The 27,258-nt window shown below is 30.2% G+C and overlaps 1 protein-coding gene and 1 pseudogene across 1 annotated transcript; both read right to left on the bottom strand.

Moving 5' to 3' along the window:
- Positions 1-9,377: 9,377 nt before the first annotated feature.
- Positions 9,378-10,160, bottom strand: LOC145950305 (secreted RxLR effector protein 161 pseudogene; annotated as a pseudogene).
- An 84-nt stretch (positions 10,161-10,244) lies between these two features.
- Positions 10,245-13,772, bottom strand: LOC145950304 (uncharacterized). Its single transcript, XM_083061389.1, has 5 exons — positions 13,223-13,772; positions 12,648-13,090; positions 12,215-12,410; positions 10,825-11,360; positions 10,245-10,640 (listed from the first exon to the last, which is right to left on the bottom strand). Exons 1-5 carry the CDS (start codon positions 13,770-13,772, stop codon positions 10,245-10,247), a joined length of 2,121 nt encoding a protein of 706 aa, XP_082917515.1.
- Positions 13,773-27,258: the final 13,486 nt, after the last annotated feature.

Genomic DNA, 27,258 nt, shown 5'->3' with positions numbered 1-27,258 from the left:
GAGAATTTTAGTGATATTTTTGTAAACTTATTCATTTTTTTAATATTTAGAAGTATAAGGAAAACTGAAAACTGATTTTTTTTTCCGAAGCAACTTCTAAAAAATTGTAATTTCTAGATAGAAATGGTGTAAAAAGGTACTTTTATATTATAACTAAATATAGATATTTTTTTATTTATATAAAAATACTTATTTTTAAATCATTAATTTAAGCATAATCAATAAGATTTAGAATTCATTTAGATACAAGTTAAAAATATTTTTTAAAATTTCTCTATTAAAAGTATTTTTCAGTAGAGAAACTTCCATAAATGTTTATAAATTTGTATCTAAACATGTTTTAAATATATTAAGTTAATGATATTAAGTTTGAATTTTGACAATATATTTGTTTTAAATACTTAGAGAAGGTTTTTTTTTAAAAAAAAAATTTAATAGTAAGAATTACAATGATGGAATAAGAGTTTAACCTAAAACTCTATAGATACTACTTTATTTTTTATTATTAAATTGATTCTAATAGTTATTGAACTTTGTCATATATAATATAGTTGACCTAGTGATGAAAATTGTAATAACATGTACAAAGTCTTTAATTTAAATCTTGTTATAATCATTGTAATTTCTCCTAATTAAAAAAAAAGTGATTAAATAGATAGTATAAACTTTTCTAAAATAAATTATAATACTCTATTTTTAATATCAAATAACTAAACTAATACCAATTTATTCAATTTACAATCAATATGTTGGTATAAGGTATTAACATCACATGCATACATGTAACACACACAAAAAAAAAAGGAATTAATTAAAAAAAATGTCATTATGAGTGAGGTACGTGTGGAGCCACGCGCTTGAAACCATGGTGCCATTGGTGCATTTTACGTAGGGTGGCTGGCTTTTCAATGCTTTCATGAGCCATGCTCTTAAATTTTATTTGGTCAAAGAAATAGAATTATCATGCAATCACTCATTGCCCCAAAAGGTTATTATTCCAAAACTGTTAGGTTCATTAGGTTATTATGCTACAAGTTCTAACACACCTAATAAATAGTTTTTTTTATTTTTTTTTTATGCAATCACTTATTAGTACGAAATATTCACATTTATAACTTTTCCTTTTTGTAAGAAGAATATTCATGGATCATTTTGGCTTAGCACATCCCTTGCCACGTCCTTTTCAAATTTAGGTGTCACGCATCCAACCTACTTAACTTGTTTTCGTTTTCACCTTTTTTCCCTTGTTTATTTTCCAAGAACAAACCCTATGCATTTGGCTTTTTGTGAACTTCTATAAGCAAAAGAAAGTTTAATCTTATTTGAAGGAATGTTCTCTATTGTGTATATCAATTTGCATTCGGTAAGTAAGAATGTTACCAATCAAAATTATTGATGTGATGATAGTACGAAATTATACAAGAGAATTGTATGGTTGTAAATTAGGTAGTATTGGAACATTTATGATTTGGGCGGGTACTTATGAATTTAATATTATGAAATTAATGGTAAAAATAAATTTAATGTAAGGTTTTTTTAGGTCCTTTTTGTTTAAAAATAATTTTGACGGAATTACATATGGTATTTAAATATTTTTAATCAAAATGTTTTTTTTAGGTATAGATAACAATTAAAATAAATTTAGATATATCCATATTTCTTATTCATGTAGGGAACTTAGCAAAAGTAGAAAGTAAGTTATATTATTTTAAACTCTGAAAATGCAAGTATTGTAATCAAAATATAGGGAGGTTTAGTTTCGAATTTCAATGTCATTATTGTAATTTTGGATGAAAAAAATATGAGGGTTAATAACTAACAAACTTTGATTTTAAAAATGTCCTACTTTCAAAGAGAAAATTACTTCACAACAATTTGAGGTTGAGAAACAAGAAACTAAACATATATAACTTCTAATAAAAGGACTTTAAAAAAAAATTATATATATATATATATATATATATATATATATATATATAAACCTTCTAATAAAAGTAAAATAGGCGATCTCTATATCCTTTAACATGTGACTTGTGTTAAGGAAATAATTTGAAAATTTCCAAGTATTTGAATAGTCATTAGAAACTCTTCCCAATCCATGTTCTTGTTGGTTGTTCCTTTTCAATGGACAATTAATCTTCCAATAATTATTCAGATGAGAATAACCTCCTATATATATCTTTTGATTTTGGGTAACAGGTGTTGAATCACAACATGTCTAAAACCTTATACGATAAGATGAACCTTATGAAAATAAAATAAAAAAAATGCATTTATTATGCGTGCAAGTTATGATCAAGAAAAGGCTATAATGTCTATTGAAGAAGGGTATTCATATTCATGTTTTTATCATCTAATATGGATACACTATTTATTACTTGAATATGTCATGAGAAAGTCTAACCCATTCTATTTGGATCGGACTTCGTATAGAAAATAAAAGGGTAAACGTGATTATCTTTTTGCCATATATGCAAATGAGAATAACCTCCAATAAATCAATTTATGTGATACAATAAATCAGGGCCAACATCTAACACTAATAAGGCCAAAATCGTGCATAAAATGATTCTATATAAATATTTGACTTGTCATACTTTATATCCCGAACATCAACACTCATAAATAAATAAGATAAATTTTTAATAGATATAAAAGAACTTTAATATAAAAGAAAAATAGTTTGCAAATTACCTCTAAGAAAAGGAGAAGTTATATATGTTCCAACTTAAAAATAAACACTTAAACAAAAGAAATACAAAATTTAACAAAATAATTCCATAGTTAATAGGAATTTACTACAACACCAAAAACAATTATACAATCTATAAACATAATAAAGATTTCTAAGAAATAAAAATTTTAATCTAAGGATCTCTATGACACTCTTTACTCCACTTACATTATATTAATAATATAGTACTAATTTAGGCTAAAATTCAAGATAAAAGTATCACATCAAACAGAACTCAATGTTAAATAAAACCAAATTTTTTGAAAACAATTATAAGAATTAAAATGATTCCAACTAAATAAGTCTAGATCTATAATTTAAAAGCTAATAGAAAATAAATTTCCTAACTAAGTTCTGATGTCACATCTTATAAGAGTTTTTTCAACATGAAACTTAGACTTATCCAATATTATCAATTTCACTTGCATACACCCCACAAAACAAAACATAAAAAAAAATGGAAGTGAGAAATATCTCACTTCAACTATTAGCGTAGAAAATGGCTAAATAGCCACACATATACATAATAACAATTAGGCATATATAAAACAACAACAATAATATTAATCACATGCATAATTTCTCAATAATCAAAGCACACTAAACAATATACTTAATCACATGATGTAACAATGTTTTTTCCACGCATCTCAATATTCATAAAATTCATATTTCAAAAACAATTAGTATGCTATAATCATGTAAGGGACAAGACTCTCCTAAGACTATATGCACATGACACCAATAAAATCACTTTAATTATCATGACCCGAAGGCATGAGTAGCTTAGGAAAACATGTTGGGTCTCAACCATGACAACACTTTACACTAGGAGAAAATATATTAGTGGCATGTTGAGACAATTATGCCACACAAGTTTCACACCATGCACACAAACAAACGAGACCGAGGCTCCCAAACCTAGTTGTCCCTAAGATTATGGCTTATGAATTCTCAAGATTTTACACAATGAGACATTCCTTGATAGCATAGTTCACATTGTAGACATCACAAAACACATGATGCATGTCACATAAGACTCAATACATGTTCATATCAATCATATTCACAATTCACAAGTCACAATAATCACATTATGACTAGGCAATTTCACCTAGACTTTTTCACTATTATGTTAGACTTAAACTTCACATTGTATGACCATCATATGGTCCACACACAATACACATTATTATCATAGGCACAGGCACATCATGTCACCATCATGTATACTTTGATTAACAAGTCCTGATATTTAAGATCAAATATTAATCGACTCACTCAACTCATCACTTAATCATTCTCATATCACTATTAATATTATAAATCATGATCCTAAGCCAAGCCACTAAAATATCTCAATAATAATCAAACACTTAAAGGGTAAAGTCATTCATAAGATTAGACACATAAAGGATAAAACAATTCATTATCACTACTTCTAAATTGTATTTTCATAACTTAATATTCTATGACCTTGTATGACCCAAACACGATACCTAGAGTTATATATATGATATAAAGTTGATATTAATTTTTTTAGAAAGTTAAGATAATTATTGAAAACTTCTATGTTAATCTAAAGATTTAATTTTATCACATACTATTTTTAAAATTTGAAAAATCGCAGTATTTTAACCTAAATCTAACAACTTGACCTCCACTCACTAATTTTGTTAGGAAAACAATTCAAATTTTTAAATTCAAATCTCTAAGATATTATTTAGATTTTAAAAGATATTAATTGATTCTTTTAGGATATTGTTTAGAATTGAAATATATTGTATTTATTTTAGAGATTTGTTTCCTTTTTTAAAATAGTGATGTAAGGTCAATAAATAGATACTCTTGAGATGAGAAAAACCACCCGACCTGCAGAGGAGGTCACCACCTTAAATGAGAGAGGAGGTCATATGAAGGAGGGTTTCCAAGTTTCGCCAAAAACTTGTGAATGATGGTTTTCAAGTTTCGCCAGAAAATTTGTGAGGAAGGGGTTTCCAAGTTTCACCCATAAAACTTGTGAGGAAGGGGTTTTCAAGTTTAACCCACAAAACTTGAAGGGAGGATTTTCAAGATATATGTAACACATTTTGAAATAAATAATGAACATCCTTATGGACGTAGACATGAGGGGCTAAACCACGTTAAATAAATTTGTTTGATCTTTTCCTATTTCTTTTATGGTGTTATTTTAATATGTTTCTCATCATTATTATTGTGCGTAAAAGAAAAGAAGTTTTTTTTGTTCCCAACAGTGCTATCAGAGCTCATGGTTCGTGGAACCTGGTAACCTGTCTCTTGAGTATTGAAGATTGAAATACAACGATTCCAATACCCAAGAAATGGAGACAAGGAATACTACAAAGTTAAAGTATGATTGAAGATGATTGTGACAAATCCATGGCAACAAAGTCAAATTTGAAAATTTTAATTGAGGGAGGAATTGTTGGGAAAATAATTCAAATTTTTAAATTCAAATCTCTAAGATATTATTTAGATTTTAAAAGATATTGATTCTTTTAGGATATTGTTTAGAATTGAAATATATTGTATTTATTTTAGAGATTTGTTTCCTTTTTTAAAATAGTGATGTAAGGTCAATAAATAGAGACTCTTGAGATGAGAAGAACCACCCAACCTGTAGAGGGGGTCACCGCCTTAAATGAGAGAGGAGGTCATATGAAGGTGGGTTTCCAAGTTTCCCCATAAAACTTGTGAATAATGCGGTTTTCAAGTTTCGCCATAAAACTTGTGAGGAAGGGGTTTCCAAGTTTCACCCATAAAACTTGTGAGAAAGAAGTTTTTAAGTTTAACCCATAAAACTTGATGGGGGGATTTTCAAGATATGTAACACATTTTAAAATAAATAATGAACATCCTTGTGAACATAGACATGAGGAGTTGAACCACATTAAATAAATTTGTGTGATATTTTCCTATTCTTTTATGGTTTATTTTAATATGTTTCTCATCATCATTATTATGCGTAAAAGAAAAAAAGTTTTTTTTTGTTCCTAACAAATTTGATCATAACTTGAGTTTTATACCTCATTTTTAGTTCATAATTTTATATTGAATAACTCTCCTTCTTTCTAATTTTAAGATTGCTCTTTGTTGTTTTTCTCCTATTTTTTCTCTCTCTTCATCTCTCTCGCTTTCTATTTTATCTTTTCTCCTTTTTTTTCTTTTTGTTTTTTCTCCTACCTTCCTCACATTTCTTTCAAAATTGATATAAAAATATTAATAATTTTTAATTATTGAATATTTAAAAACATATTTTAAATTATTAAATATTATCTAATATTAATTTTTAAATTATTAAATATTTTAAAAGAGACTTATATTTATTTTTATAAAATATAATCTTAAAATCTCAATATATATAATCTTTTTTACCCAAGTTAAAATCAAATTATAATTTAAAATTTTAAAAACTTAAATTAACTTATCCAAACAAAATATTTAAAAAATAATAAAACTCAAAATTAAAGTAATTTAAATTTTAATAATTTTAAATTCTTTAAATTTCTAAAATTTCTCATCAAACATGTTATAATAAATTAGCTTAAGTATACACTTTTGTCGATTCAATTTAAGACGTATGATAATTCAAAAATCATGAAACAACAATAATAATAAAATAAAAAATTATCAACATACATATTTTCTAATAAAGAATTGCATGACTCTGAATTACTCTTCGCACGGAAAGATACCTAGGAATAAGGATTAATTATCCTTGTCAATGTCGAAATTAAATTTTCAATAAAAAATTTCTTCTTAAATGAAAAAAAAAAAGCTTTCATAATGTTTTTTCAATTTCATAAAATAATAAGATCTTTATTTCCATGTTATATATGCAAATAAAAGAGGTTAAATAAATATTTAAAATTTATTAATATTTTACACTATTAATTAAAGGTAATCATTTTCCTTAACGAGTGTATTAGGAGTGCAATGAGGTTTAGTCTTTCCTGTGCATAATTAGACTCTCAAATCTAAAATATTTTCAAAAACCAATATATATATATATATAATTCAATTATTTTCTTAAATAATAATTATATATATATATATATATATATATATATATATAATTGAATTATTTTGTTAAATAATAATTAGTGACAGCTTCATTAATTTATACCGATTTTAGCTCCCCTATTGTTATGATATCCTCTCTGGACATTTTATAACCATAATTTTAAAAACCAGACCGGTTATCAAACCGATTAATATACTGGATCAGTGAGTTTTTAAACACAAGTTATAACAACTAGTAAGAGTCTTTGATGGAATATGTTTCCTTGGTTTGAAGGAAAGTGCAAACAAATTTTAGCTGTATCTATAACAAGAAAGGCAATGTTTGGTGCTAGACTAAGTTTAATTATTAAATCAAATATTTTACATTTAATAAATTTAAGAAAAATGTCTACAGAAAAAAATTTAAAAGGTAAAGGTTAAAAATAATAAAGAGAAAAATTAAAAAATAAAAAACCCAAAATAAATTAAATTTACAATTTTCTGTGAAAATTTTGGTTAAACTTTTTTTTTTTTTTAATTATACCGTAAACAAGTATTAGTTTTGGTCTTGGGCCATTAATTGAAAAACAAAAATGGATTATTTTTTGTGTACCGTGTGTTGGAATATTCAATGGCTAAACAATAAATTAGTTGATATGAAATCACAATTAAAAGTACAACATTTTATTTCTAAAATAGGTTAATTTGGTGAAAAAATTATATCTCTTAATTATAAAAAGAAAAAAAATGGCTACACAAAATGGAGCTAGTCTAAAAAGTTATAAATTAATATAGAAAGGGAGATATGAACCAAACTAGTCCTTACAAATTAAACATAATCATGATGCCAATAAAGGTTGGTCCATTGGTAAGAAATATCATTCTAAAAAGAATGGATTTATTTTTATCAATATATATAGAATTTAATGAATATTCTGTAAGTATTTTTATAAGAAGTCATTGAGCTCCAAATCATCTAAATTTTTAAGAATAAAAAAAAAACATAGTCATGGACATGGATTTGAAGGTGCTCCTACTTGCCACCCACTCACAACAGCTGTCCATGGCCATTTACATTAAATTTCGATCCAAATAATCATGCATAGGTCAAATTTATAGCTTTGTCATGTGTCATTGAGACAACATAACGAGTAGGAGGGTCCATGCTTCGAAGTTCTGGTCATGGTTTCTGGTGGCTTGTGCATTTTTGTGTCTCCATTGGACTCTAACATTATAGTAAGCTTTTCACAATCATAGGCCTCGTTGTTTGTACATTAGATGCTCAAACTTTTGTTATCATATAATGTTTACACAAAGTCAAATTCAAATCAGATATATATCACACTCGAGAAGACATGCCAGCCTCACTTGTGTGTTGGGGCACGCACATCCACTAATTTAACTTTTTTGGGTCATGTTAAAGATGAATTATTTATGTTAGAAATACAAATTTTATATATATATAAAATAAGCCTTGGGGAATTAAGAATTTTAAACCTTTACTAAATTATTTATGTTTACGTAGGTATGAGAAGTAATGTAGAGTTATAATCATCATATAATAATAACAAGTAATTTTAAGTTCGAATTTTAGAGAGAAGAATCTGTCGTTTATTATTATCATGCTCAACTAAAAGTTTGGGACCTGTTGTTGAAGGTACTTTTTTCTAAAATAAGAAAATGTAGGTACGTGAAACAATTTAATTTTTTTTCTTTCTAAAAAATCTGATACGTTAAATTTTTTATCAGGAGATTTATCCCATACTCTTTTATTAGAGATTCATCTTTTTTTAAATTGTCTTTTCGGAGACGTGTAGATTTATTAATGCATTTTTTAATGCAGTAACGTTGAATTTGGTCCTTCTGGTGATTATAAAATAGTATCATTAGATCCAACTATAGAAGAGAGACAGATAATTCAATAGGCGGAGTAATTTTATTATATTTGCTGTTAGTTAGATCTTGATCTCATCCATTCATTTCATGAATAATTTAGATAGCATCTAAATATTATTCACAAACATACTTTTTAAACATAATGTTGGTGCAAAATATCTCTAAGTAATGACTAATATATTTTTTAGGAATAAAATAAGGGATGACTAATATATTCATAATAAGTGTATGTGGTGCCAATAGAATCCAACACATGATGTAGTCTAAGACATTGTGTTAGGTCACACTTTTATTGCACTCTACACTAGAGAGAGATACACTAGGGTTTTGTCGGAACAATTGTGTCACACAAGTTTTTACCTCATGCACACAAGTGGACGAAACTGGGGGTTCCCAAATCCATCTGTCTTCGAAGTCATGAATTCTCAAACTTTTACACAAAAAAGGTCTTTCTTGAGAGTGTATTCCATATTAAAACAGAAACAAATAATGTATAAATGTGAAAACTTTCTTCTTGTATTTCTGTGTCAAAATCATTACATTATATAGAATGTCATAGTCCTAATGATAAGAAGGAATAAAAAAAGGAAGAGTGGCATATTCATGTACCACGTGTACTATATGTACAACACACTATCTCTAGAAAGGTCTAGGTATGTACAGCTTATAAAACAGAATAATGCATAAGAATAAATCAGAAGATGCTGGTGCAATATTTCTGTGATTATGTTGTGGTTAAGCTTGAGTCATGAGGTTCTTCTATTAGGCCCCCACAAGCTGAAGGTAGGAACATATCAACTAGCTGCAGCTTGGATAAATTGATTCCAAAGGGTTGAGGAGGTAGAGCCTTGGTGAACATGTCTGCTAGTTGGTTAGAAGAGGGAACTGGAAGTAGTTTCATTAGACCAGCCTGATATTTTTCTCTAACAAGATGGCAGTCTATATCCAAGTGCTTCGTTCTTTCATGAAAAACGGGATTAGAAGTGATGTGCAACGCGCTTTGATTGTCACAATAAAGAATTGATTGAATCAACTGAGGGACTTGAAGATCTCTAAGTAAATAGATGAGCCACTACAGCTCACAAGTGGCTGAAGCAAGGGCACGATATTCTGCTTCTGCAGGCGAACGAGAAACGGTATTTTGCTTCTTTGCTTTCCATGAAACAAGAGAATGGCCAACAAAAAAACAATATCCAGTGATTGATCGTCTCGTATTCACACATGTTGCCCAATCCGCATCACTGAAACCGCGAATTTGAGTGTTGCAATTTCTATGAAAGAAAAGTCCTTCTCCGGGACACCCTTTTAGATAGCGGAGGACTCTAAGTGCTGCATTAAGGTGTGCCTGTGTTGGATTAGACATAAACTGACTTAGTTGTTGTGTGGCAAAAGCAATATCTGGCCGTGTGCTTGTTAGATAAATTAGACGCCCCACAAGCCTTCTATAAGGCAATGGATCAGGAAGCAGATCAGCAGAATCAACCTGAAGCCTGAGAGCATTATCCATTGGTGTAGAAGAAGGTTTACATCCAAGCATTCCTGAGTCCTCTAAAAGGTCAAGACAATATTTCTTTTGACAAAGTGATATGCCTCATTTGGAATGAGCTACTTCAATACCCAGAAAGTATTTCAAAATTCCCAAATCTTTGATATGAAAATTGGAATGCAAAATCTGCTTGATCCTATTTATTTCTTTATCAGAATTCCCAGTCAAAACGATGTCATCAACGTATATAATGAGAGTAGTTATATCAAACTTGTCAGTTTTAATAAATAAGCCATGATCAGCATGTGAATGTTTATAACCACAAGATAACAACAAATTGGAAAGTCTTTCATACCACTTTCGACTAGCCTGCTTCAATCCGTATAATGATTTGCACAGCTTACAGCAATGGGACGAAGTGTCACCATGGACTCCTGGTGGGATCATCATATAAACGTCCTCTGATAGTTCACCATGGAGGAACACGTTGCTAACGTCCAACTGGAATAGGTTCCATTGATTGATTGAAGCTATAGCCAATACAACCCAAATTGTTGTTATCTTTACTACAGGGGAGAAGGTTTAGAAATAATCAATTCCTTCAATTTTGAGAAAACCCCTTTGCCACAAGACGTGCCTTGTACCGTTTGTCACTCCCATCAAGTAAACGTTTAATTTTATATACCCATTTGCAGCCAATGGGTCGAACATGATTAGGAGTGGGGACAATAGCCCAGGTCTTGTTTGTCATCAAAGCCCCAATTTCACAATTCATAGCTTTTCTCCAATGAGAATGCTGTGCAGTTTCTTGATAGCTTTGTGGTTCAATCTCTGATGATAATGCCATAAAGAAATGACGGTGGGAAGGAGAAATTTTGGAATAGGAGAGAGATGATTGTATTGGATGCAAGCAGGTTGAAGAAGATTGATTCACAGAGCGTTGAGAGGGTAGATGTTGAGAGGGCAGATCAACCTGATAATTGTCAAGATATGAGGGAATGCGGCTTGGTCTGATAGATCGACGAGAGGGAAGTTGTTCTTGATGAGGAGGTGAAATAGGTGGCTCTTGATGAAGAGGGGAAGCTGGTGGTGAGTCATTTTTGAGTAAGGGAGGTTGCGAACAGCTCGTTGATGACGGTGGTTTAGGTACGTTTGTGAGATTTCTAGAAGGAGAGGATTCTTGAGGGAAGGATTGGGCCAAAGGTGGCCCAAATATGGAATCTGTGTCAAGTAATCTAGGTGGTGTGAATGTGGGCTGTGGTTCATTTTTGTTTTCGTTTTGATGAAATGGAAAATGCATTTCATAAAAAATGACATTTCTGGAAATGAAGGTTTGTTTAATGTTTAAATCCATGATAATGTACCCTTTTATGCCATTTTGAAATCCTAAGAAAATCCTTTTTCGGGATCTAGCTTCAAATTTGTGATGATGAGTGTCTATGGAAGCAAAACACATACAACCAAAAACCTTGAGCATTGAAAAATCTGGTTTTTGTTTGTAAAGAAGTTCAAAAGGTGTTTTATTTAAAATAATGGGAGAAGGTACACGATTGATTAAGAAAATAACATGTTTGATTGCATAGGACCAAAAATTGTTTGGTATTTGAGATTGAAACATGAGGGCCCTAGCAACATTTAAGATGTGTTGATGCTTTTGTTCAATCCTTCCTTTTTGTTGAGGAGTGTAAACACAACTTGTTTGATGAATTATTCCTTTTGAAGAAAAGAAATCTTTTAGCAAAAATTCAGGCCCATTATCATATCGAGTGCACTTAATTGTGGTCTCAAATTGATTTTCTATCAAAGCACAAAGTTTTGTATATGAGATTTGACTTCAGCCTTAGATTTTAATAAAACAACCCAAGTATATCTACTATGGTCATCAAGAATAGTTAAAAAATATTTATGGCCATGGATGGAGGCTTTGGAAAAGGGACCCCAAATATCCATATGAACTAAGTGAAAAATTTTAGAACTTGTATTAGTGCTAAGAGAGTAAGACAACTTTCTTTGTTTTGCCAAATGACAAACATCACACATTTCATTAAAATGTTTTGGAATAAAGGGGTACTCACGGTGTAACACATTGAGACGATTTCCAGACAAATTTCCTAATCTAAAATGCCAAAGATTGAGATTATTAAAGAAAGTGTTGATGTTATTGGCGGTTGAAGGTAGAATGGGTGGTGATTCCCTCTCTTTGTCAATTACCAAGTGATATAGTCCTTCTTTGAGCTTAGTCGAACCAATTGTCTTCAACGTGCTGGCTTCCTGGATTTGTCAAGAATCATTAGAAAATGTTATCACATATTCAAGAGTGGAAAGTAATTTGGAAATGGATAGAAGGTTGAATGTGAAATCAGGGACATATAAGACATTATGAATAGCAAATGAGGGTGAAAAATGAATACTTCCATAAATTTGAGCCTTCACAAAAGTTCCATTTGGTAAATTGATATTCATAGGTTTTATTTTTGAATATGTATGAAAATAATCTAGTGAGCAAACAATGTGATCTGTTGCTCCAGAATCAATAATCCAAGGACGAATATGTGATTTAGTTGTACTAAGGGTGGTGGAAATAGAAAAAATGCAAGGAATACCATATATAGTGTGAGAAAAATAATTTGGGTTGGAAAAATAAAGGTTGGCCCAAATAGGCATATCATTAGAGTTCGCACCACCAAGCCCAGGATTAGCTTGGAGAAAAGCTATCAATTGTTGATATTGGGCTTCAGTGATGTTAAGCCCATTTTCGTTTACCGAAACAACACCAGTCTCCTTAGGGTTGTCTCCCCCATATGTTGTAGTTTTGTTTCCTTCTCCAACGGCACTGTTGACAGCACCTCCATGGTTGGACTGGTTTTTGTTGGGAGGATGAGGACGACTAGGGTACTTAGGATGTCTAGGGGGATAACCGTACCTCCCATAGCAGACGTCGACGGTGTGACCTGTGTGGCCGAAGTGTTAGCATTTAGGGGCAGAGCTTCCATGCTTTTGGTAGCATACTTTGATTGTGTGACCGAGGCGTCCTCAATGATCACATTTTTTGTTAGCTTTGGACCCTCCTAAGTGTGGAATGCCTCGGTTCTTTCCAGTCATGACATTCACAAATGGGTTGATGTCAGAAATAACAGAACCGATGTGTTGGCATTCATGTTGTATAATCATGGAAAACACTCGGTTAGTAGAGGGAAGAGGATCAAGTAAGAGGATTTTGGACCTCACCATGGAGAAGCGATCATCAAGGCCTTTGACGAACTGGATTATGAAATCCTGTTGGTGGAATGTCTTAGCAGAATAAGAACAAGGAAGAAGGGGTCTGAAATTGTCTAATTCCTCCCACAAAGATTCGAGGTTTGTGTAATAATTAGTGACATTGTTGCTGCCTTGCTTTAGAGAGTAGATTTCTTCTTGTAGTTCAACTACACGAAGCAAATCTCCTTGAGAGAAGCGCTCCCTGAGATCAGTCCATATGTCAATGGCAGTCTCGAAGAAAATGACGCTTTGTGCAATTGAAGGGGATAGAGAGTTTAGAAGCCATAACATAAGGAGTGTATTACAACGTTCCCAATATGGGTAAAGAGGGTCGGTGAATATTGGTTTGGGAATGGATCCATTTAGGAATCCCATTTTTTTCTTGGAGATTAAGGCCATTCAAATGGACCTGGACCAGGATTGGAAGTTGTTAGCCGAGAGGGCTAGGGAACAATGACAGAGGAGGGACTTTCACTTAGATGAATGTGAAAGGGACTAAAAGGATTGTGGCTGGGATCATTGAAAGGTGGAGGTGTGTTGTTGTCCTCAGCACCTGAAGAATCATTCTCAGGTGTGGCCATGGAACCTTAAAGGCTCTTGATACCATAAAACAGAAACAAATAATGTATAAAGGTGAAAACTTTCTTCTTGTATTTCTGTGTCAAAATCATTACATTATATAGAATGTCATAGTCCTAATGATAAGAAGGAATAAAAAAAGGAAGAGTGGCATATTCCTGTACCACGTGTACTATATGTACAACACACTAATTCTAGAAAGGTATAGGTATGTACAGCTCATAAAATAGAATAAATGCAGAAAAATAAATCAGAAGATGCTGGTGCAATATTTCTGTGGTTATGTTGTGGTTAAGCTTGAGTCATGAGGTTCTTCTATTACATATTGTACTCTTCTAGCAACAATTATGCATATGATGCATGTTACACAAGACTAAATACAATATAATGTTATTACATTATTACAATATCACAAGTAAACATTACAAGCATTAGTCATATCTCAGTTAGGTCAACATGCCCAAACTTTAGTCATTCTAAGCCTTGGCTTAGACTTCACATCATGACCATTACATGATCCACACACATAAGCACAATACATTGTATCTCAAACTCATAAATATAACTTATCTTAAGCAATGAAGGTGACAAAAGGGAAAAAATAAATAAAAGAAAGACAAAAGAAGCAACAAGATGCATTACAACCATGACTCATTATTCACAGTTGTGATGTTAGTCACTCCTATGACTTGTCGGTCACAACATCGACATTTCTAAAAAGAGTCAAGGTCAGGACACGTTACAACCATGACTGGCTAGTCACACCCGTAACGTCGGTTATGCCCGTGACTAACCAGTCACAACCATCACTTATCGATCACACCCATGACACAATTCGATATATACAATAAACTTCTATCATTTGAACCTCGTGTCCCATCTCATCACTAGATTTCACCATAAATGACCTTTCAATCTCTAAAACCAAAGATTAAAGGCCTAAAATCACACTATTAATCCATCAATTACTCAAATCCAACATCAATTTCACATTTTCACATTTTCATGTCAATTATTCCATATTAATTTAATACTTTCATTCCCTAAGGTTACCACAAAAACTCATGAACAATCCAAGATTCATAAGATTAGTTAATTACATGCAGTTAAATACACATACCAATTGTAAACATCAATTTTGTTCCCTATGTTTTTGTAACGACCCGCCTAGCCGTCACACAACAAAACATCACCACACAAAAGTAGAGTATGCATATAAAGAAGTAATTATATATATACATATGTCTAGCCTGGGGCTCAACAAGTCAGTATCTAAAATTAACAAAATAGCTACACCGAGTAGCCCACAGCAAAAATTAGCTCCTGCTACCACCTATAGCCTTGCTACTACTCTCCAGCCTATCCATGCTCTGCTCCCATATACAATATGATCATTGCAGTCCAACCCACATGGAAATAGGCAAGGGTAAGCTAGTGAAAAGGAATCAACCTATAGTTAAATTATAAGCATCTTTCAACTTAATAGTAACATATAACACCATACAACTCAATCACAGCTACACAACACATTGCACATACACAACTCATCTCAACATCAAATCAATACAACAACAGCTTATGCGTCGTCACGCATTTCAACTCGGAGATCTCCTACAGCATGGGTGAGCATTTTAAGTGGCTAAGTCCTACCGAACCGACAACAAAGAACCTTTTTGGGCTTGCTAGGTAAACAAAAAATTTGGATGCCAATCCACAGCACGATAACGATTTCTCAAACTTTGCCACTTAAACAAGGAAGTATAGTACTATATCAGGATAGAACAGCTGGGTTTTAGGCCTACCACGACATTAGCTAGCTTAACTAAGCCACCTATGAAATTAGCCTACCGACTATCCTCCAAATACTACAACCTTCTGATACTCAGTTAGGAACTAAGTTCCTGACTTAGTACTTTACTCGATTGGCCGCTTGTAACCGGTATAACTTGACCTAGCCCCTATACCGTGGTCGATTTGTACATGTGTGCCTCAACCTTGCCCACATACGGGACCAACTACGTACTAGAGGAGAACAACACAATGTCCACTCTAAGGGACAACTTCTTAAGGAGGGTTTTCAACAAATTGGACTCTCTGAGTACCATAGCTTCCTCAATCCACACATTGGGATGAGCAACTTCGAAAATATCTCCTCTAGTCCTAGTGATCAACAACTCATCATTCAACATCACAGCTCAGCTCAACAACTTAAACAGCATGATCAACATACAACACAACTCAACTTAACATCATTAACAGCTTAAACAACATACAACACAGCTCAACTTAACATCATTAACATCATATACAAAATTCAACATTTTTAGAGTTATAGAGTAAAACACTTCCCTGACCGGTGCAATAGGATTTGCGCTCGGCCTGGACCCAACCCGAGAGCTCTAAAGCTCTTACACGCCCGACGTATTATTATTACGCCCGGCGCAATAGAAGGCAGAGACTTCCAGAAGTCTCTCAAGCCTAGTGTACCAAACTCGCGCTCGGCGCAAATAAGATAAAGACGTCACCAAGGTCTCACGCCCGACGTGCTCATTTTGCACCCGGCGCCACCCTAGGCAGAGATCCCCATGGAGTCTTGACGCCCAACGAGATCGAGTCACGCCTGGCGCCATGCTAGCAACCCAAAATTTTGAGCCACTATCTGATATAATGCCCAGCACGGTTCTCCCCACGCCCGGCGTGATTCACCCAAGGACTTCCATTCCCAACCTCGCCCGGTGCAACCAACCTAGCTCTCGATGTGCTTAGACAATGGAGTTCCTTGATGAACACAAGCCCGACGCCAAGAACTACGCCCGGCGTAATTTCAAACAACAACCCTCACAACTTCAAAAATTTCAAACAAAACCTGCAAATCAGTCAGCTCAAACACATGCAGTCCATAAAATGAACTACATTTACATCATACAACTAAAAAACCAGCTCTATTTCAACATGCAACCATCAAACTCATCAAAATCACCATTTTTTCCAATTTTCCCGAAACCCCGAAAATTAACAACCCTTCAATCCAACCATTTATCTTCTGAAATCAATCATCATATGAGTTCCTAAACTCCCTTACACCCAATCAACATGAAATCTAGCTTCCGTTACCTCGGAGAAGAAGAATCCGAGCTCCCGGGGAAGAGGAGGAGAAGAAGAGAAATGGAAATAGGAAGAAGATATCGGTGCTCTCCGCTAGCTCCTTACGCCTCTACTCAACACCTACAATCACCAAGAAACTTGAGAATTTGAAACTAAAGAAAAAGAGAGTGAGAAGAAATGAGAGTGTTGAGGGGGAAGGGGGAGACAAGGAACGGGTCTTATAGTTTTTCACCAATTTTCCTTAATTGCACTTATTAACTTCTTTCTCAAAATTTTCAAATCATAATTAAAATGTTAATTCACTTCAGTACAATAAATTAGCTTTAAAATAATCAATAATTTACAAACTAGCTAGATTTAAACTCTAATAAAATAATATATATATATATATATATATATATATATATATATATATATATATATATATATATATATATATATATATAAAAGAATCAAAAGGGGACAAAGAGAAAAAGAAGCCAAATCTTCTTCTATATCAACAAATACGTTTTTTTCTAACAATAATATGCAACACACTTTAGACTTCTATTTTGATTATTGCAGTCAGTATGACTTTCTCTATGACTTTTACACTTTCTATATTAGTGAAGGCAATTTGGCTTTTATGCCATGCGTGCAGAATGGTTTTGGGACTGCAAGCTAAGCTAGTTGTCACTCTTTGGCAGCACGCTTTGGTCTTCTATACGTTTCTTTATAAGAAGAATAGAAGAAAAAAAGGTGTTGGGGGGGGAACTTTTTTTCAACTCTCTAAAAAATTTTCTAAACCTCTCACACAGAGGAACCATCCTAAAAAAACAAAAAACGTCCAATCACCACATATACCATGCACGATGTGCCACTAAAGGAAACCTTAGAAATACTCTTGATGAACCAGCCATTGCATTATATGCCAACCTTATACCAACAATACCCACCTCAAACTCGCAAGCAAGTATGCTTTAAATGAAACATCGTAAACACTTTTACCACGAACAACAAGTATCTACCATCATGAAGCACATCATGAACTCCTATCTCCTTTTCTTAATCATATTCTAAGAATGAAAACATGACTTTGATTTAGCTTAATATTTTTTTGTCGCAACCTTTATGTTCTACATTCACTTTATATATATATATATATATATATATATATATATATATATATATATATATGTGTGTGTGTGTGTGTGTGTGTGTGTGTGATTTTTTATTTTTTTTTTGTCATCAATAACGTATACGCATGTTTCCCGTTTGCAATTTTTTACATTAGCTTTTGGCTTTTATGTTCACTGCAATGTGTATGAATTTAATATCTTTGAAGATGATTTTGTTTAATATTATTATTTAGACTGCATATATGTGTAAAAAATCTAGATGACATGAAAGTTTTGTTAAAATAAGTGTGTTATTTGTATTTTATTTTTATACTTATAATGAGATTAATTATATATTTATTGTAAGATAAAAATACTAAAAATAGTTTAAATATTTTTAGTGATTAATGACAGAATAATTAATATTTAAAATTTAAAATATGGTTAATTTGATGTAACATCTCTTTGACCTTGAATTCTTAGAATACAAACTGTGACAGTTTGGAGGTTCTAAGTCTTTTAAAATAAAACATTTGATGAAAGTTAAAACTAATATTTGCAATTTAATCAAATTATAATAAATAACATTTTAAAAAAATGAATAATTGGATGTGACATTTTTTAAATCTTGAGATTTTAAGGCACATTGAGACAATTTGATGCCTTATATATCTTTTCTAAAGTAAATAAAATTATCAAATAAAGATAACAAATAAAATATTTTAGTAGGTTGACTTGGGTGTACACCCCTCTCAATCTTACAAATTTAGAATGTATGAAATGTGACTGTTCAGAAAATTCTAAAATCTAACAAACATAAAATTAAAAAAATCAACTCATAGATATTTTTTACAAAGAACTACGTGACTCTGATTCTCCATTACACATGAAGATACGTAGGAGCAGGAAATAAATCTTGTCGAGCCGAAAAAATAAAAAATAATGTTATCTTCATTTTTATATAACAATAATGATAATTTTAATTTTAAAAAATAATAAACATACTAGTTAAATAAAATAAATTTTATAGCTATAGTTAACTTTGATCAATTTAGGATGAGATAAATATTTTATAAGTTATAAATAATTTGCTTAATTAATTAAAGGTAATCGTCTTAAGACAAATGTTGTAAGGTATTAATACATTCCTTACACGTAATCGACTCCCGAACTCAAAAATTTGATTTTTGTAGACTATTTTCTATTTTTATGATTTTTCTAATGTTTTTTTTCCCGTAAAAATAAACATTAGTGACGACTTTTTATTTTATTTTATTTTCATCATCTCATTGCGATCTTGATTGCGACACAAATCAACAACATCATTTAGAATGTTAGAGATCATGTAGAACATAGAATTACAAGTCATGATTAGAAATTGGGATCACTCCCTCACATAATACATACGATAAAAAAAAAAAAAAAGATTAAGAGTCAATCTCACTAACAACATATATCTTACGTCCAAAGTAAGATTATTCATTTCTTCTTTACCTCAATGAACACTAGATGTAGAATGCAGATCTCCGAGTAATCTTCAACGATCTTTGATTTTTCCAATTTTTCAAAACATAAAAACATAAAACAAAAAACATAAAAGTGATGTAAATCTTTTAAAACTTTTTCCATCACATTTAACCCATTAGTTAGTCTAACTATAAAATCACACGTATTAATGCAAATATGTATGTAAGATTAATTTCAGCACACGTCGGAATCACATTCAACTAGGCGAAATCAATATCATTAAAATCAATTCTAACAAACTCTAAACCAACCAAGAACTTTTTATAATACCATAAAAGGAAATATTCAACTACTCAAAATCAATTTCATTAAAACCAATTCTACCAAACTATAAACCAACCAAAAGCTTTATAATACCATAAAAGGAATTCATAAGTTTTTTTTTTTTTTATAGGAGGAATTCATAAGTTTGTCTTTCGTTGATATTTTCTCTGAAACATGTATATATTAAATTTTAAATTTTATGACGGCTATCAATACACGACGTGTTCAGCTTTCTCAAAGTATATATAACTGAACCTTTGCCCTCAACATATTTATTATCATGCTAGTTTGGCTTAATTTGGCAACGTGTACTCTTCATCAACTCTTCCATAAACACTTAAAAAAAAAGTAAAATAAATTAAACATTTCTGATAAGTTAAAATTAAAGCATGCACATCAACTTATTTATGAGAGATTCTATAAAAATCGTAGTACATAAGTTGATTTTAACTTAAAGAAAAAATTTAATTCATTTTATCCTTTTTTAATAAATGTTTATATGAAAATTACCCAAACAAACTCTACTAATTTTAATATATCATTTACACTAGATTTTTCTGTTTTTTTTTTTTTTTAATATTGTCCATGTGTGTATGGCATTTATTCATTCAGCTCTATTTCACATGTTAAATGTACGAGGATAAAAGTTGATGGCAACATAATATTTGCAATTGTATATTTCCAATATCACTAGCTCACCACCTTTTTTATATAGTTCAGGTTCCTATGGTGCCTAAATGCTAGTTTTGCAATTTCAAAACTTGTAATCACTTTAAAGCAACAGGCTACAAAAGTGAGGCCAGCTAATTAAGGTGCTGGGGACTTGCACTACCAATGGATTAATGCACCATACAAGAGTGATTGACACATCACATCAACCGACACACTTTGAAAATTAGTACGTGTTTAGTTTTTAAACGTGAAAATTCACGTTTATGGGAAGCAAAAAATTATAGCTTCCACGTAAATTGCCTTATAAATGTAGAAAGAGAATGAAAAATTACGTTTTTAAATCTAAATCAAACACGCACTTACATGCATGGGTCTGATTTTCTATATTCATTTAGCCCATTCTTAACTAACGTGAGACTTCAAAACTCACCTTTAAATTTCTCATATTGATTGCCAAATTCAAGTTAATCAACACGATACCCCCGTGGTTTATCCCATTATTTCAAGCATTATCTTACTATTATTAAGGGTAAGAATAATTTGGTTATATATATTTGCATGTAAAAAATGAATTATGTATGATGTATGCATATGTACATTCGTTTATTGCTAATTATTGAACATGTGGATCAACTAACACAAGTTGTTCTAATTATTAGTGTAACCAGTAATTTCATGTTTGAATATTAATCTATAGCTGTGATCAATATTTGGAGAAAGAAATTTGTTACCCATAATAATTCTTTCTTTTATTCAATAAAATGGACTTTTAGTTGTAAATATGACTTTTAGTGACAATAAAAATTGCTACAAAATCTTTTATCGACATTTCACACATTAGCCATTGTATGCAGTATCACTAAAATATTTACCGGAAATTATTCTATATGCTAGTAAAGACCCTCATAATAGTCGGGAAAAGTGTATAACTTTTTGTGTCATTTGTTACTGACATTTAAAATTGCCACTAAAAGTTTAAGAAAAGATTTATAATACTATTTAATTATCTTATTTCTAGTCGATGTAGGACTTGTAAGATGAGTACAAATACTCTTTAGTTACCTTATTTTTAATTGATGTGGGACTTAGAAGATGAATGTTATTTTCTAAGTATATATTATTTAATTTTTTTTTATTATTTTATCTCCTAAATACCAACTTAGAATAGTAAGTTATAGGCCTAACTCAACCTTATAAAACATACTTGTAAGCACTATAATAAAATAGATGTTTAGTGACATTTAATATGGTTTTTAGTGGTAATAAAAATTGTTACAAAATCTTTTAGCGGCATTTTCACAATAGTCATTGCATGCAGTGTCACTAAAATATTTAGCGGCAATTATTCTGAATGCTAGTAAAAATCCTTATAAAAGTCGAAAAAAGTGTATAACTTTTTGTGATATTTTTTACTTTCTACTCTCGATGTAGGACTTGTAAGATGAGGATTGTCTTTTACTTATATATTTTTTAATTGTCTTATCTCCTAATCAATTATTTTATTGATATTCAATGTGAGATTTGAATTTTTCCCAACACACCCCTTCAAGTTTAGGAACTATTGAGTTTAGTAATAGTGAGTAATCTGATACTAACTTAGAATAGTAAGTTATAAGTCTAACTTAACCCTACAAAACAAACTTGTAAGGTGAGAGTTATCATCCATTTATATACTCTTTAATATTATCTTATTTCTAGTTGATGTGAGACTTAAATTTTTTCAAATAAATAATTATCGCTAATAATAAATTTTTGTGTAATATAAATACATTTTTAGTGATCATTATATACTAGTCATTAATATTTTTATTAAATAATAAAATAAATATAATTAATTTATTATTATTAAATAATTATCGGTAATAATCAATTTTGTTGTAGTGAATAAAAACTTAAAATGCATTAATCAGTTGAGAAATTTAGTGTTTGTTTCGATTTTATTGGGACCCCAAAATTATGGCTTAAGGAAAAATTACAAAACACAACCTTTCAATTAAGAAACAGTTTATTTAGCTTTTCTTCTTCCTATTGTTGTTAATTATATTGCTGTTGTTCCTTTGTGGTTGACTCTATTAAGTATTAAGAATGCCAGAAGATTTTAATTTCTTCTGCGCTTTATTGTTAACATCTGCAATGCAAAAGTCTACTAAATTACTTTATGTTCTTGTTGATAATGTCTTAACAATAATTACAATATCAAAACAAAGTGGGTAGCACAGTGTTCTTAATTAGAAGTTGGAATTTAATTTATGGCTTGAATATAAAGGTATGACTTTATTTTTGTAGAAGTTTAGAATGAGAAACTTTTTATAAATAAAATAAATGTGTTTTTCAATCACTTTTGATAATGACTCATTGCAATGGTCATGTTGCAGTCATTACCAATCTCCATGTGACTGGTTTGGGTAGTGAAGACAATTATCGCAGTTAAGCATGCATTTGGTTTTCTAGCAATAATCAAGTCTGATAGGAAGATCGGTTATGACTACAATATAAATTTTGTTGCTTCAAAAAACTGTATATTCTGATGTTAATATAATCTTATCCGTTTTCTTTGATCGAATAAGAATTATAATGATATTAATAAGTTTTAAATTTAAGATTTTATCTATACATAGAAAAGATTTTTTTTACTTTCTTACACATAATTTTAGACTGTTTTATCTTTAAATTTGTAAATAATAATTATTAAAAATTAAATATTTTTATAAATTCAAAACTTAAATTCAAGATCTTGAAATATTTAAAAAATCATCATAACACTAATTAATTCAACAAATATTAATAATTTTTAAATATTTTTAATAAATATAGAAGTATGGGATGTCACTTATATATATATTATATTATTTTAATCTCTCATAGTCGAATATAATGTTGAAAATTTTATCCATTAGTCTCCTGTTTCTTTACAGAACTAAATTCTTAAAGCTACATAATTCCAAAATGATGACTTGTTTCACTAAAAAGTTCATTTTATCTTGGGTCTATAAAATACTTAACTTTTTGGTGATTTTAATCTTTAGGTTTGTATGACAAAACTCATGTGCTGGAGATATTTTTTCTTGATAGCTATTTTATATATCTATCTTTTAACAAAACAGAACATTAGTATTCTATTTTTTGATCAATTTTTCTCTCTTTGAATAGTCTAATTTAAACTTTCGATTTTTCCCTTTTGTTTTTGATTTTGAGGAAAGGGATCGGTAGTCCTTTACACCTAGTTTAGTATTTATTACTTGCTTTGCTTTATGTTTTATGATCACTAGGTTCCATTTGCTTCAAAATGAAATACTTTACAGAAACCCTATTTTAGGAGTATTTCACTTGATATCGAGATAAGTTTGTTTTACCTTTTCTATAATTTTATAAAAAATGCATTAACCTAGTTGCATCTACACCTGACACTTTAATATATTGTTGTATATAATGGAAATTGTGGACTAGTTACAATGAACTGAAACTTCTAATTGATATCTGAGATTCAAGAGTTTTGTTAGTGTGCATGTTAGAGTCACTTGGAATAATTGCCATGGGGTAAGGGTGCATGCACCCTTTTGGGTATATTTTACTTCACTTAATTAGTACTTCATTCATGCAACTTTGTCTTTGTACCATAATTTATTTTAGACTCAAAGAAGAGTTGAAAGCCATAACCAGTATGTGAGTGAATTCACTAATTCTTAGTTGGTTTTGTAATTTGGCTGCATACCATATAGTTTGGACCCACCAAACGCGTAGATCAATTGGTATGGAATTAACTTAATAATTGATTTAAAGTATCAACTTTAAATATACAATTATATTGAATATTCAAAAAGAAAATTTTGTTATCCGTAATAATTTTACTTGAATATTCAAATAGTGTTGTTTGTGTTAGAAGATATATTAGTCTATGCCTAAAAAAAAATACCATTTATTTTGAATGGATTTGGCTGGCCATATTCTATTGTATATTTTGATTATTCTATGATATATATAGCTGAACTTTAAGAAGGATTAATTAGCAAAAATGAAGCCGTGAATGCACTTTACAAAGTTATTTAATCATGGATCGTTACGTATAATAAAAATGATGAATTTTGTAATAATTTATTTTAAAAATCATAATTAGGGTGATTTTGAATTGGTTCACAATATAATTAAAAACTTTATACTGTCTATGTCTGTTTGGAAACTTATTAAACACGCACATATTTTGCAAAAACCACATCAAATTGACATATTTATGCATAAGCTACAACTTGCATTAAATTTGTGTAGACGCATAAACAAACACGATGTGAGAGTGTATTAAAACTAAACTCAAATTTTATATCAATCTTCTATCGAGATCACTCTGTGTATTATTTGTCTGCCACAAAATTCCTATTTGATTTACTTTTTTCTGCTTTCTGCATCAATAATCATAGCTGAAATAAGTAATGAGAGAAAGAGAGGGAGAGTCGATGATAATGTTACATTTTGAAGTGATCTAATGAAAGAGTTGTTTGGCCCTTTTCTTGCAACATTTTGAATTTGAATTATAACGGGTTAATCAGGTATGGTCCAATAATGGTAGAGATCTAAAACAAGATTTGAGACACTTTTATACTTAAAATAAAAAATTATGACATTTCTTATTTTACAAAACTTAATAACAAAAGTTTTTAGTTTTATACTAGAAATAAAAAAAAAACTATATGTTGAACCTTTTTATTAATATATATGATTTTTTGATTTTATAAAATGTAATAGTAAATAATTTTTAGTTAATGAATCTAAAACTTAAACTTCGGTAATTTTATCCTCGAATCTACACTTGTTATGATAGATTATATATTTGATCTACTTCTTTTTTTTTATTGATGTAAAGAACTATTATAATTATAATTCTATATTGTTACATTACTATCAATGGAGAAATATAATTTAATTTTTTAAAATTTATTTATTCAGTGTAAAATACTTTTCCAATATAAAAATTCGGGATACAAGGTATTAAATTATTTGTTCGGCATATTAAAGACGATCTCAAACAGTTCTATAGTAAAATATCATTAATTTATGTTTGATTTGTACCCCTAATTTAATTATATATATGTATATTGTATTATTTTAAAAATAAAATCTTGAAAAATAAAAGAAATAAAATTTATATCATGTTTTAAAAATTTATACACTTCAAAAAAATTAATCTTTAAATAATACTTTTAAAAAAATTAGCCTTTAATTAAAAAAAAATGCACCGCACTACCTACTAACTAACTAATTTTCATAGATTTTTTTTTGGACTTTGTCTACTAAAAAATTTGTTTTTTTTTTTTGAAGAAATTTTAAAAATAGGTTACCTCAAACGCTACCTAAATTACCTACCCAAAGAAGAAAAAGGCTACCTAAATAACGAGTTGTAACAAACTAAAACCAAAGATTTATGACACGTTTTAAAATTTATAAAGTTGGTGTCAAATTTTTTTGTACACGTTAAAATATTTAATCTTTAAATAGTACTTCAAAAAAATTAAACTTTAATAAAGAAAAAACACATTCATGGCACTCCCCACTAACCAATTAATTTTTAAAAACCTCTTTTTTTTTTTTGTTAAAAAAGTATTATTTTTATTTATTAAATCATGTTCGGTCCATTTATTTATCTCCTAAAGAATAAAGAAATTTAAAAAATAGGTTACATGAAAGGGTACCTAAGTAGTGTTTCAACCACGGTTTCACCTTTTTATTACAGAACACGCTTGGTTGTGAGCTCAATGTCGTGGACCCAAAGAAAGCAACATTGATCTAAACCTTTGCTTTAACTTGAGTATACAAGAAGGGTCACTTATAGATTAAAATTTAATCCTCATGAGGGAACATACTTTATTGGAAAATTGATCACCGTCCATCATCACAAATTAATGCATGGAGGGTGAGCCCTCATTTTATTTTTTATTTTTTATTTTTATTTTTTTAATTTTTCTTTCTTTATTTTTTTTTAAAGGAAGAATTCTCCATATTGTCCTAGCTCTAGCTGTAAGGGAGAAACCCGTGATGGCTTTCCCTTTAAACAATTTCATTTTGTGTGATACGATAAGATTGTTGTCATTAGGTGAGTGGGCAGAATCAGAAGATTCAGAAGTGTCCACTTTACTTGTGTTGGGTAAATAAAAAATCAAATGCTTTAGATTTACTTAGGTTAGTGGTGAATCTAGTTATTATGGAGTTTTTTTTTTTTTTTTTTATTCTTTATTTAAGAATGAATCTAGTTAAGAGAAATTTTCTGTACATACTTCCATCTTATATTTTAAAAATCAAAATAATATGAAATCAGACATAGAAAGGGTCAGGTACATTATTTTCCCTCGCAATTCATCTTTGATTCTCAGTGCAACAACTTCCTTATTCTCCTACGCCACAATTAAGGTGTGTCACCAACAGTTCACAAGATGAATATCAAATCGTGCCTTGGTCCGAATAATACTATATTTGATTAAAGTCTTTGATTCAAATTTTTTCATATAAAAAACATGGTTAGAAAAAGAGATTCAACAAAGACTGTTGGCCAAAATTTACTATAAAAATTTGTATTCAACGAAATCAACAAATATCTTGTAGAAAAAAAAATATATATATCCGACATTAGG

Source organism: Cajanus cajan, chromosome 8 (assembly GCF_000230855.2).
Source record: "Cajanus cajan strain Asha chromosome 8, NIPB_CcT2T_4, whole genome shotgun sequence".
In the NCBI taxonomy this organism is placed as follows: Eukaryota; Viridiplantae; Streptophyta; class Magnoliopsida; order Fabales; family Fabaceae; genus Cajanus; species Cajanus cajan.
The sequence above is the reverse complement of the archived record's forward strand: the minus strand, read 5'-3'. Positions and strand labels throughout refer to the sequence as shown.